This window comes from Coregonus lavaretus (genome assembly GCF_964263955.1).
Source record: "Coregonus lavaretus genome assembly, chromosome: 1".
NCBI classification, from domain to species: domain Eukaryota; kingdom Metazoa; phylum Chordata; class Actinopteri; order Salmoniformes; family Salmonidae; genus Coregonus; species Coregonus lavaretus.
In genome coordinates this window covers 21,493,593-21,506,215 of record NC_139988.1, presented here as the reverse complement: position 1 = coordinate 21,506,215, position 12,623 = coordinate 21,493,593, and the positions used below count along the sequence as shown (strand labels likewise).

Genomic DNA, 12,623 nt, shown 5'->3' with positions numbered 1-12,623 from the left:
ACTTGATAAAGATAGACAGAGATACCAGAATATCCTAATCATGAGCACGCATGTTGTATGTGAACTTTGGCTGCAGAAACAAAATAAGAAACCAGTGAAAGATCGAGACGGTTATTTTCTGTACCGCTTTCCTATTTTTTTGGGGGGGTTCTTCGCTTTGATATATGTTTTATAGTTCCAGTCAAACACAGTGAGAGGGCTGGGGGCAGATGGATGGTTTGAAGATAGACGGTAGAGAAAGCGACACATCCCACTCCATCATTTTTTCTGATCTGGGTGGGGCCACTCTGGTCTAGTTATTGCCCCCTACCCTGCGGAGGGGGTGCCCCAGAGCAAGACATCTCTCTGGCTCAGGGACAATAACTAGACTAGAGCCAGCTGTTTCCTCTCTCTCACGTGAACATGCCAGATAATATAGAGGAACTGTGAGCTCACGCGGGAAAGAATGCTCATGCGAGAGAGGAAACACCCACTTACACAGACGGGAACATTGAATATTTTTTACAATGGTAAAAGACTTCAGTGAACTATATTCATTTATCCACAATCTTTGGTTTGAAGTAGATGGAGGTGGAAGTAGAGGATTGTGGAATGGATGGTGAAGGTCTGAAGGACTTAGATGATACCATACTTGGCCAGCTCGCTAAGCTCCAGGTGGTTGAAGGCCTCCCAGGGGCAGATTACTGTGATGTCTGCAGAGGAAACATGTTATGTTTAGTAACAGTCAGTAGGCCAAGCAAATCCTACAGTATGGTTTTCTACACTTTTTAGGGAAGGCACAGGTAGAGTAGATGAACAGTTGTAATGAACTTACCAGTGCCTAAACCCTCCATTCCAGGGATATCATCACCAAAGCTGTAAAGGAGACAGAGATCATTTATTTATAATCAGACCTCATGAAAATGTAATTATGCACTTGTCGATAGCCTGTTTGAGACTAAGAAACCCAATGAATGTGGCCTTACCCCTGGATTCCCTTCTTGGGGGGCTTGCTCTTGAACTGGCGAGTCTGCCTCTGCTTGAATTTAGGGGGTCCCTTGCGTGGTGTGGCAGGGCCCCCGGTGACACGGGTGGCAGACTTAATCTCCAACTTGGGGACCTCGAGATTCATGGTTAGCAGTTAGCTGTTTTTTTGTGTGTGCAGGTGGTTATGCGTTCAATCCCTCTCTGAAGTGTTGTCGCCTTGATGAAATCTCCTCAACTGGGGAAATGAGAGAAACAGATTTGATCAAATTTTGATCCTTCCATCAACACTACAGTACATGATCTAGTGCTCACATTTTCATGACAATAAAGGCTTGTTATTCAGTATTGGAGCGTAGAATGGAAGAAATTAGAAGAAAGAAAGAAAGAAGCTAACTACTGGTAGGAAGATAGCCCCTCATCCTCAACAACACAGAGCATATTCAACACCAACGCGATCTGCTTTGATACCTACATTATTACATGTTTTATAAGGCACTTCATTTTCTGAACAGCCCTTCACAACCTTGTCTGAGGGTTCACCCTAATGCCTAATCTCCTTACTGATCTGATATTCGTGGGATTATGTTTTAAATGCATATTGCCCTTGTAATTGAATGTCTATCTCGGATAGGCTACCTCGTTGAGTGACGCAAAATGATGACCCAATTTCATCATGTAATCCCCAGCTCAAGTTAATAAGCACCCCCCTCCCCACCACCTCCACCCTCCTCGTTTCAAGCAAGCGGCCAGCCATCCACACTTGAGCTAATCTCATTAGTACAAGGACAACACAAAAAATGTGCTGAGCAGGCAGACTGTTTAAAGTACTGCTCAAACCTATCCTCTCTTACAATGACATTCCAAAAACTATGGCTCATGAGCTAGAATGTTTCATATTGGAACCAATTTAACTGTGCACATCTATGTTGAGGCAATATCAAAATTAGTGTTCAATGACTCATTGATAATTGAAACCTAAAACAATGAAGTATGAAAATAAAATATCAGCCTAATTTGCTTTCCACAATTGGGTAACTAACATTCTACAGACCTCTCTGAAAATGAATACACCAAACAATGTCATATCGTTGTTCTGTCTAAAACACATTTCCAACATCAAGAACTTTCTGTCTAATTGTAATATCCATCCTTAAACCAGATGAGCACCAATTATCTGGAACACATATTAGGCCATACTCATAGCTTGCAAACTATAGATATACTGTAGGATCTTAATTTAACCAGTTTCTCACAGCAGGAAAATAATAATTATTGTGTGGATTATAATTAATGGAACATTTTGTAGGGGTTGATCAATTTTTTGTTTACGGCAAATCAAGTCTGAAATGTTCAAGTGGAAATGACAAATGTAAGAAGTAATTTAAACCTCGAATACACTACAAGTTAGAATTTCCTGCTGTGCAGGAAATGTACTGCAACAACAGGGTGATCATATTTTGACCCTACACCTGTAGGTACTCAACGCAAATCAGGTTGTTTCTCCGACCCACCACTCAAAACTGTCTCAGCACAGGACAAGGTATTTTTGACCAGGCATCTAAAGAAACTACTATCTGCACTGAGACTTCAATAATTCAAATACAATATTCTGCTAAAAAAATTCAGTTTTACCCATACTCTTTCCCTCTTCTCTCTTCTACAAACAATGTTTAACAGTACAGTAACAAAATCCATCAAGTGTCTGTCATCACGGGCTAGGTTTCTGAAAGGATGGGTGTACTCAGCGGCTACCCTTGCAAGTTAGACAATTGTTTCAGAAATATTACACATATCTACAACTACCAAAGTTAATGTGAAAGACTGGAAATTATGGCTACTCACCGGCTGCTTGAGTGAAGGCTAGCCAGACGAGTGGACGTGAGCGCTGAGCACAGCTCTCTCTAGTAGATCTGTGTGTGGGTCTATGCTAGGTTTGCTATGAAGGCCAGGTGGGGCTGACGGGACCTCTTATATTCACCTCTGCAGATTAGGAGTGTCCCGCCTCCCATCCCTGACCCGCTGTCATTGCTGCTCTGGCCTGAGGTGGGGGTCAGGGGGTGGGGGGACACTTGTGAAGGAGTGGGGAGCAGAAGAGAGGGGGTGAGGGAAGATGGATGGAGGGAGGGAGTTAGAGAACAAAGACAGCAATAACTTGAATGCATTTAGTGTTGATTCTATTCTAGCATGTTTTCCAAAGTGGTCTTCAATTATTGTTTATCCACAGCCTTCCAAATCATTCAAACTAAATGCCGAGACATAATAAGGGATACCAAATTGCATGGAGATGTGAATGAATCAATTGGATGAACAATGTAATCCTGGCACCCAGAACCAAATCAGCTACTCGGTTTTAATGATAAGACTGTCACGAAAGATGATGAACTATGTAGCTAATACAATATTGACTTGGATGGTAATGAAGATTCTCCATATACCGGGAACCTTCCAGTCCTAGCCCTACTAAGCAGCCCTCCCACCTGTTACGTAACCTTTTCTCCATCCATCTGCTGGGCCTGGTTCTCTGGGCTGGCCTGGCCCAGGGGTGTCAACAAACCCCCAATCCCTTAGCAGTAGCTCAGATTGGCCTATCTATTACTCGATGCACAAAATAGGCTAATCCTTTACGGCGAGTGTCTTCATGGTACACTACTCACCATTGCATTCAGAACTGAGATTACCTCACTCCAAAGACACTCCATGTGCTCTCGGATGGAGCACCCCCCCCCCCCCCCCCCCCGCCCCCTCCGCTCAGAAAAACAATTACTCTGACTGTAGTTGTGGATTATAGTGTCTTGATTCTGTTTTTCTGATTAGTTAATTACATTAGGTAAACCCACCTGTGTGGCAGGGATTATTTCGCCTCAGTAGTTATTGGCCAATCTGTGCTCAATCTTGCTTATCATCTACAAGCATTACATTTTAAATTAATGACAGGGCAGACAGATTGCATGTGTACCATCAATACCATCTACTCGCATCAACACCATAGCCTACATAGTGTATATTTACCTATGTTTGACAGTCTTTTGACCAGACAACTACTGCAGCATAGGATCACTTTAATAGGATATAGTTTAGTTTATTAGGATCCCCATTAGCTACTGCACATGCAGCAGATACTCTTCCTGGGGTCCACATGAAGCGTACAAATATATTACAAAGTACAAAACAGTAATAGACTACAACAACAGAAGATATAACATTCAATTAAAAAAAAAATAATGTCCCCAAAGTTAGTTTTGGGTGTGTGGTAGGTAGGGGGCATGGGGGACGGGGGCTTGTTTTGTGTGGTTTAGTTGGGATGAAGGGTGTGTGTGTGTGGAGGGGGAGGGGGGGGGGGGGGGGGGGGGGGTTCATTGCTGCCCTGAGGATGTGTCTGTCTGGTCTGGCTGTGACTGGTCACCTCTAAGGTCATGACTCACGTGGACACACAAGGTGCTTCAGTCTCTCTCTATATGGAGTTAATGAGGGGTGAAGGAGAGACAGCAGAGGGCCACGATCAATGTAAAAAATACTATTGTCAGCGATCAGTCCATAGACTACACAGTCTGATCAGTAGCCTATGAGATTAATTCTGGGACAATAATTATTCCTCCAGACATGAGGCATATGAACAGTTCTTCCCCTCAAATCGCTTCATTTTGTCCAGAGACCTTCAAATTCTGTTACCTTCACTGTTAGAACACCTGGTATGGAGTATATGTCATCGTGTGATATTCGTCAGAGCCAGAAATTAGTAGGCCTATGGAGCTGACTATTGTTCGGACCTGCAATATTGTTTCATGTTGCCCATAGGGCATTACATGCATTGTACCCCGGCCATCCTACAATCCAAACTAGATGCCCTCAATCTCACACAAATTATCAACGAACCTACCAGGTACAACCCTTAATCCGTAAACATGGGCACCCTCATAGATATCATCCTGACTAACTTACCCTCTAAATACACCTCTGCTGTCTTCAACCAGGATCTCAGCGATCACTGCCTTATTGCCTGCGTCCGTAACGGGTCCGCGGTCAAACGACCACCCCTCATCACTGTCAAACGCTCCCTAAAACACTTTAGCGAGCAGGCCTTCCTAATTGACCTGGCCCAGGTATCCTGGATGGATATCGATCTCATTCCGTCAGTAGAGGATGCCTGGTTGTTCTTTAAAAGTAATTTCCTCTCAATCTTAAATAAGCATGCCCCATTCAAAAAATACAGAACTAAGAACAGATATAGCCCCTGGTTCTCCTCAGACTTGACTGCCCTTGACCAGCACAAAAATATCCTGTGCCGTACTGCATTAGCATCGAATAGCCCCCGCGATATGCAACTTTTCAGGGAAGTTAGGAAAGCCATAAAGTTTTGGGACACTGTAAAGTCCATAGAGAATAATAGCACCTCCTCCCAGATGCCCACTGCACTGAGGCTAGGAAACACTATCACCACCGATAAATCTACAATAATCGAGAATTTCAACAAGCATTTTGCTACGGCTGGCCATGCTTTCCACCTGGCTACCACTACCCCGGCCACCAGCTCTGCACCCTCTGCTGCAACTTGCCCATGTCCCCCCCGCTTTTCCTTCACAGAAATTCAGACAGCTGATGTTCTGAAAGAGCTGCAAAATCTGGACCCCTACAAATAATCTGGGCTAGACAATCTGGACCCTTTCTTTCTAAAATTAGCCACCGAAATTGTTGCAACCTCTATTACTAGCCTGTTCAACCTCTCTTTCGTAACATCTGAGATCCCCAGAGATTGGAAAGCTGCCACGGTCATCCCCCTCTTCAAAGGGGGTGACACTCTAGATCCAAACTGTTACAGACCTATATCCATCCTGCCCTGCCTTTCGAAAGTTTTTGAAAGCCAAGTTAACAAACAGATCACCGACCATTTCGAATCCCAACGTACCTTCTCCGCTATGCAATCCGGTTTCCGAGCTGGTCATGGGTGCACCTCAGCCACGCTCAAGGTCCTAAAACATATTATAACCGCGATCGATAATAGACAGTACTGTGCAGCCGTCTTCATCGACCTGGCCAAGGCTTTCGACTCTGTCAACCACCGCATTCTTATTGGCAGACTAAATAGCCTTGGTTTCTCAAATGACTGCCTCGCCTGGTTCACCAACAACTTCTCAGATAGATTTCAATGTGTCAAATTGGAGGGCCTGTTGTCTGGACCTATGGCAGTCTCTATGGGGGTACCACAGGGTTCAATTCTTGGGCCGACTCTTTTCTCTGTGTATATCAATGATGTCACTCTTGCTGCTGGTGACTCTCAGATCCACCTCTACGCAGACGACACCATTTTGTATACATCTGGCCCTTCATTGGACACTGTGTTAACAAACCTCCAAACGAGCTTCAATACCATACAACACTCCTCCAGTAGCCTCCAACTACTCTTAAACACTAGTAAAACTAAATGCATGCTCTTCAATCGAACGCTGCTGGCACCCGCCCACCCGACTAGAATCACTACTCTCGATGGGTCTGACCTAGAGTATGTGGACAACTACAAATACCTAGGTGTCTGGTTAGACTGTAAACTCTCCTTCCAGAATCACATTAAGCATCTCCAATCCAAAGTTAAATCTAGAATTGGCTTCCTATTTCGCAACAAAGCCTCCTTCACTCATGCTGCCAAACATGCCCCCGTAAAACTGACTAACCTACCGATCCTTGACTTCGGCGATGTCATTTACAAAACAGCCTCCAACAATCTACTCAGCAAATTGGATGTAGTCTATCACAGTGCCATCCGTTTTGTCACCAAAGCCCCATATACTACCCACCACTGTGACCTGTACGCTCTTGTTGGCTGGTCCGCACTACATATTCGTCGCCAAACCCACTGGCTCCAGGCCATCTATAAATCACTGCTAGGCAAATCCCCGCCTTATCTTAGCTCATTGGTCACCATAGCAACACCCATCCGTAGTATGTGCTCCAGCAGGTATATCTCACTGGTCATCCCCAAAGCCAACACCTCCTTTGGCCGCCATTCCTTCCAGTTCTCTGCTACCAATGACTGGAACGAACTGCAAAAATCTCTGAAGCTGGAGACTCTTATCTCCCTCACTAACTTTAAGCATCAGTTGTCAGAGCACCTTACCGATCACTGCACCTGTACACAGCCCATCTGAAATTAGCCCACCCAACTACCTCATCCCCATATTGTTATTTTTTGCTCATTTGCACCCCAGTATCTCTATTTGCACATCATCTCTTGCACGTCTATCATTCCAGTGTTAATACTAATTGTAATTATTTTGCACTATGGCCTATTTATTGCCTTACCTCCATAACTTGCTACATTTGCACACACTGTATATATATATTTTCTGTTGTATTTTTGACTTTATGTTTTGTTTTACCCCATATGTAACTCTGTGTTGTTGTTTTTTATCGCACTGCTTTGCTTTATCTTGGCCAGGTCGCAGTTGTAAATGAGAACTTGTTCTCAACTGGCTTACCTGGTTAAATAAAGGTGAAATAAAATAAATAAATAATAAAAGTACTACAGTCATATTTTGAAGTGAATATCACTATTGTAAAATAGATACAATAGACTAGATTAATATTACATCAGGTGGCTAAACATTATGTTTACTATACAAGGCTAAGTCAGTTGTTCCCAACCAGGGGTACTAGGACCCCTGGGGGTACTTGGCCTATCCACAGGGGCTACTTGAGAAGAGTTGTGAGACCATAGGCTTACTGGTAAAATGCAAGAGGGGGCACTTCAGGGGTACTCAGAGCAGAGAGAAATTCAGTTGGTGGTACAGTAAGCGATAAAGGTTGGGAACCACTGTGCTAAGTGACATGGAAAGAGAGTACACATCATGACTTGAGTGTAAATGCATTGTAAACTCCCAAGCATCTCTTAAACCACTGCACGTTACTAGGATCCTGTGTTGGTGTCATTCGTCGGAGCTGTAGTCAGTCAATCACTAGTTGCCATAGCAGTGTGGAGTGCCCCTGGTTTCCTAGGTGACAATAACCCTGATGTTACCAGCTATTTGTGAGTCAGCAACGTATGTCCTACTTATCAGGAATGCAGACAGCGCTAGCTTGGCAGCGAGGGGACATGTTATTGTTTGATCTGGGTTACTCTGGGGGGATTAAAAAAGAGCTAGGTGCTTTAGGGTCATCATGACTGGTTCTGACATAATGGAAAAAATTTAAGTTACTGGCTGTACTGTAGCTCAATGCCCAAGTGCTTTTTACACCACTGCTACATGTCACAATGCCCTTTTCCTGTGCATTCGTTCTCACATGGAAACAAAACTTCCTACAGTATGAATAGAGGTGGCAAAATGTGTTATTCAACAGATGAACACTGGATTTTTGAACGAAGGCAACCTCCAGGTGTCAATATCAGAGTCAAAACGGTCAAAGGAAATGACAAAGGCTTCATTCATTCATACAATATTTATTTCACACATATGTTGTCCATCATCAACATAGATATCATTTAGATAATAAATAAGATAAAACAACACATTCACCATCAACCAATATAAAAATGTATTCAGTCCATATACCTCAAACATGTCAACATGTAAATCCATCAAACATAATTGTGAGTATTGTATTTCAAGTGTCAGCTAAATCTCTTTTTCAGGTTAATTTGCCACAGAATAGCAGAAATGAATCCATCACACGGTCAGATGGCATAAAGAAATTAAACACGACATCAAATGCATTGCGATTATGTGAAATGTTTAATCATTACACTATTGAATGCTTCAACATAGTAGGCAATTATATCTATACATACATAAAATGATAATACATGATTTTGGCTACTCATGTAATATACTATAGATTAGGTAAGAAGACGCAAGATTTTGTAATGACAAAAGCTAGTTGAAATGTCCTTGAACAAGTAAAATGACAGTTTGACAGACACATACGATAAAATGCATACCAGTCTTCAAATCTGAGGGAGTGATTTTAAAGTGCATACAGTATCAAAAGGCCTTCAATGTCCCCATTCCCTCTCACTCACTGCCGCACAAAGCCATACTTAAAAACTCGACTTCTTCATCATCCTGATCTCCATCTTTAGGAAGGCTTTCAGGTTCTCATCCGGTACATTCTCCTCAATAGCAGCCAGGGCCTTCTCTATCCCCAACCCTCCATTACAGTAGTAGGTTAGGAGCTGCTCTGTGTGCTCGATCCACACACAGTTATGACAACCGCTCATACAGCAGTGGGTGGGGGCGGGTGGAGGGCCATCGGCCTTGGCAGGAGGGGAGTCAGAGGTACTGGGGCCGGGGCCAGACTCAGGGCTACTGACTGTAGTTGCGGTCTGTCGTCTACTGTCTGTGGGTGATGTATTCAGAGTAGGAGGAGTGGCTGAATCGGGTCCAATACAGTCAATGGTAGAGACACTACAAGTAGGAGAGGTTAAATCAGGTCCAGTGGTGACACTACGGATAGTTCCTAGTCTGAGGTAAGGTTTCACCCATGGCAGTTGAAAACGTTGAGGGATCCTCTGTCCCAGGTGTAGCAGGTACAGGATACACAGCTGGTAGAAATACAAAGCATGTTAGCTAATGTCATGGAGCCAGCGCAAGATATGTCTCGGAAAACGTACCTCAATCCATGGATGAGAAATGTGTTGTACGCCGAACTGTCCCATTATCCCAACTGTTACACTGAGAAGATTGAATGACTGCTAGTTTTTTTTAGCGGCGGTGTCTTAATCTACACAGGAAGCCTGTCCGACCCTAGTGCGGCTGTAAGCAAGCGGGTCGGATATGCTGGCTACACCATCATGTGATTATGAAAGTGAATGGGGAGAGAGAAACGGGATGGTGTGGTAAGTACATAGCTAGTCCCGATTGTTGTGATGCTTTCCATTGCTTGTACAGCAATGTCACATACTTTACAAAACCTAAACATCCCTTGTCTGTCACGAATGTTGAATAAAGTTATATTTGAACTTACTCTGCCAATAGTCCGTTGGGTTGGTCCTTCAGCTGATCGAAATTTGAGACAAAATATCCACTGGAAAGTATTATTAAACAGACTTCAAAATGATACTAACTGAAGTCTTGCAGGGATTTACATGGTTTTGCTTGCAATGTGCCAGGTTTTACCAATTTCAACTGCAGTACTGGTGCTCTAAAAAGTCGGGTAAATAATACTTTTCTGTGGATATTTTGTCTCAAATTTCGACCAACTGAAAGACCAACCCCACAGACAACTGGTAGAATAAGTTCAAAAGTAATTTTATTTAACTTGTAAATAAACTTTTCAAGTTTTAGTAGTGCTTTGTTTCAGACTGTATACCAATAATTGGTATCACTAACCAGGTTTCCATCCAAACTTTTTATGCGATTAAAGTAGCATACATATCCGATGTAATTTTTTTTCTCACAATGACAGTCCATGATGGAAACAGCAAATTTGTCGGTAAACATTCCAAATGTGACAAAACAAAATACGCTAGACAAAGTGGCATCTTTTTGTGTCTGTAAAATTAATTATGCGAGAAATGGCGCCATCATATCAAGTAAACTGTGTGGGGTCCTCCAACTACAACTCGGGAGATCGTGCAGTTTATTAGGCAACATATTAAAGTTATGATGAACTTCACAGGGTGGTTAAAGTGCACGGTGATGAGCATGATGCTACTTTCCAATAAATATCGAAGGTTTTATTCTGTTGACAAAATGATTGATGCTTGGCTGCCGTTTGACAAATAACAATTATCTCGCTCTTTTGTCCTAATAATCTCATCAGGTAGTAGGCTACACCCGCACTGTATCTGCTAGATATTGCCTAGAGCGCACCTGCCAAGACCAGAGTGGGTACATTAGCTAGCTATATAACGCAAAAAATGGTTTCAAAACCATCAGTAGAGTTGAAAATGCGATGGAAACTAATTTAAAATGTATTTTTAATTCAATAAATGGGAATTTAACCGCAAAAAGTTATTTTTATGCGTACTAGGTCATCACGCACAGACCTTTATTGCACAAACCTCAATTTGATGGAAACATCTCTGGTGGGGAAATGATTTTTAGAATATTCCAATGAAAATATGTCGCCAATTGGATGGAAACCTAGCTGGTTTGATTTATTAGGCAAATATCTAGCCAGCTAGCCCAATAATGTACTGTACTGAATGTACTGTGTAGGCTTTGGTGAACGAGATATATAGGAATCCCAATAGTTACGTATTGATTTACACCATACAGACAATCAATAGTTGGAATACTAGTTAGCTAGCTCTGAATAATAACTTTGTTATCATCCTGGCGAACTAGTCTTCGATTTTATTTACAAATAGAAGGCTCTGGCTGTAGCTGGCTAGTGGCGTTTAACAGCTAAAATTAGCTACTACCAACCTTTTGTAAAGACGACGATGATCCCATGATATTTACTCTCAAACGAAACATATTCTTTCTGATATATCTTATCTATATATCGGAACACTTAATTTCCTATGTAGAGTACAATCCACCAAGGTCTTTCCCAAGGTTTTTCATCTACTTAGCTAGCTCGCATGCTAGCCGTGAAATTTCTCGATGTTGGAATGGAGGAACTATGACCTTGTCAGTGACTGTAAACAACGTTGCTGATTGGCTGAAAGGGGTGTTCATGACTGCATTTTCAGCTTATGTCCAGCAGATGTCAGTAGATAATATCTTTGGGATTTGGCCTTCAGTTGAAACATGTCCCACCCTCAGTAACCAGGTTTCCTTTCAACCTTTTTATGCGAGTGAAGTACATAACAAATGTCACGACAGGCCGATGGAAACAGCACATTTTTCGGTAAACTTTCCAAATGTCGACGAAACTATTTAACTAACTATTTAGCAGTCTTATAGCTTGGAGGTATAAGCTGTTCAGGTTCCTATTTGTTCCAGACCTACAGGCTATGACTTGGGTGGCTGGAGTCTTTGACAATTTTTAGGGCCTTCCTCTGACACCGCCTGGTATAGAGGTCCTGGATGTCAGGGAGCTCGGCCCCAGTGATGTACTGGGTCGTACACACTACCCTCTGTAGCGCCTTGCGGTCGAATGCCAAACAGTTACCATACCAAGTGGTGATGCAGCCAGTCAAGATGCTCTCAATGGTGCAGCTGTATAACTTTTTGAGTATATGAGGGACCATGCCAAATCTTTTCACACCCGTGTTGAGGGTCAGCATGGCGGATGTGTTGTAGCCTACCCTCACCACCTGGGGGCGGCCCATCAGGAAGTCCAGGATCCAGTTGCAGAGGGAGGTGTTTAATCCCAGGGTCCTTAGTTTAGTGATGAGCTTGGAGGGCACAATAGTGTTGAACGCTGAGCTGTAGTCAATGAACAGAATTTTCACGTAGGTGTTCCTTTTGTCCAGGTTGGAAAGGGCAGTGTCGAGTGCAATAGAGATTGTATCATTTTTGGATCTGTTGGGGCGGTATGCGAATTGGAGTGGGTCCAGGGTGTCTGGGATGATGGGGTTGATGTGAGCCATGACCAGCCTTTTAAAGCATTTCATGGCTACAGATGTGAGTGCTACAGGGCGATAATAAAAATACAATAGTTTTGGTTATAGAAAATATATTTCATAGCGGTTTAGATGGTAAAATAATTATCTACACTATACTTTTTTTTTTCACATAAAACTTTTGCTACCAGCAAATGGTGGAGTGATTTCTGCA

At 42.8% G+C, this 12,623-nt stretch overlaps 1 protein-coding gene across 1 annotated transcript; it reads right to left on the bottom strand.

Annotated features, from left to right (window-relative positions):
- Positions 1-615: 615 nt before the first annotated feature.
- On the bottom strand, positions 616-1,111 carry pde6gb (phosphodiesterase 6G, cGMP-specific, rod, gamma, paralog b; the record flags this gene model as incomplete). Its single annotated transcript, XM_084156744.1, has 3 exons — positions 616-692; positions 815-855; positions 966-1,111. The coding sequence occupies 3 exons, from the start codon at positions 1,109-1,111 to the stop codon at positions 616-618; spliced, it is 264 nt and encodes an 87-aa protein (XP_084012870.1).
- Positions 1,112-12,623: the final 11,512 nt, after the last annotated feature.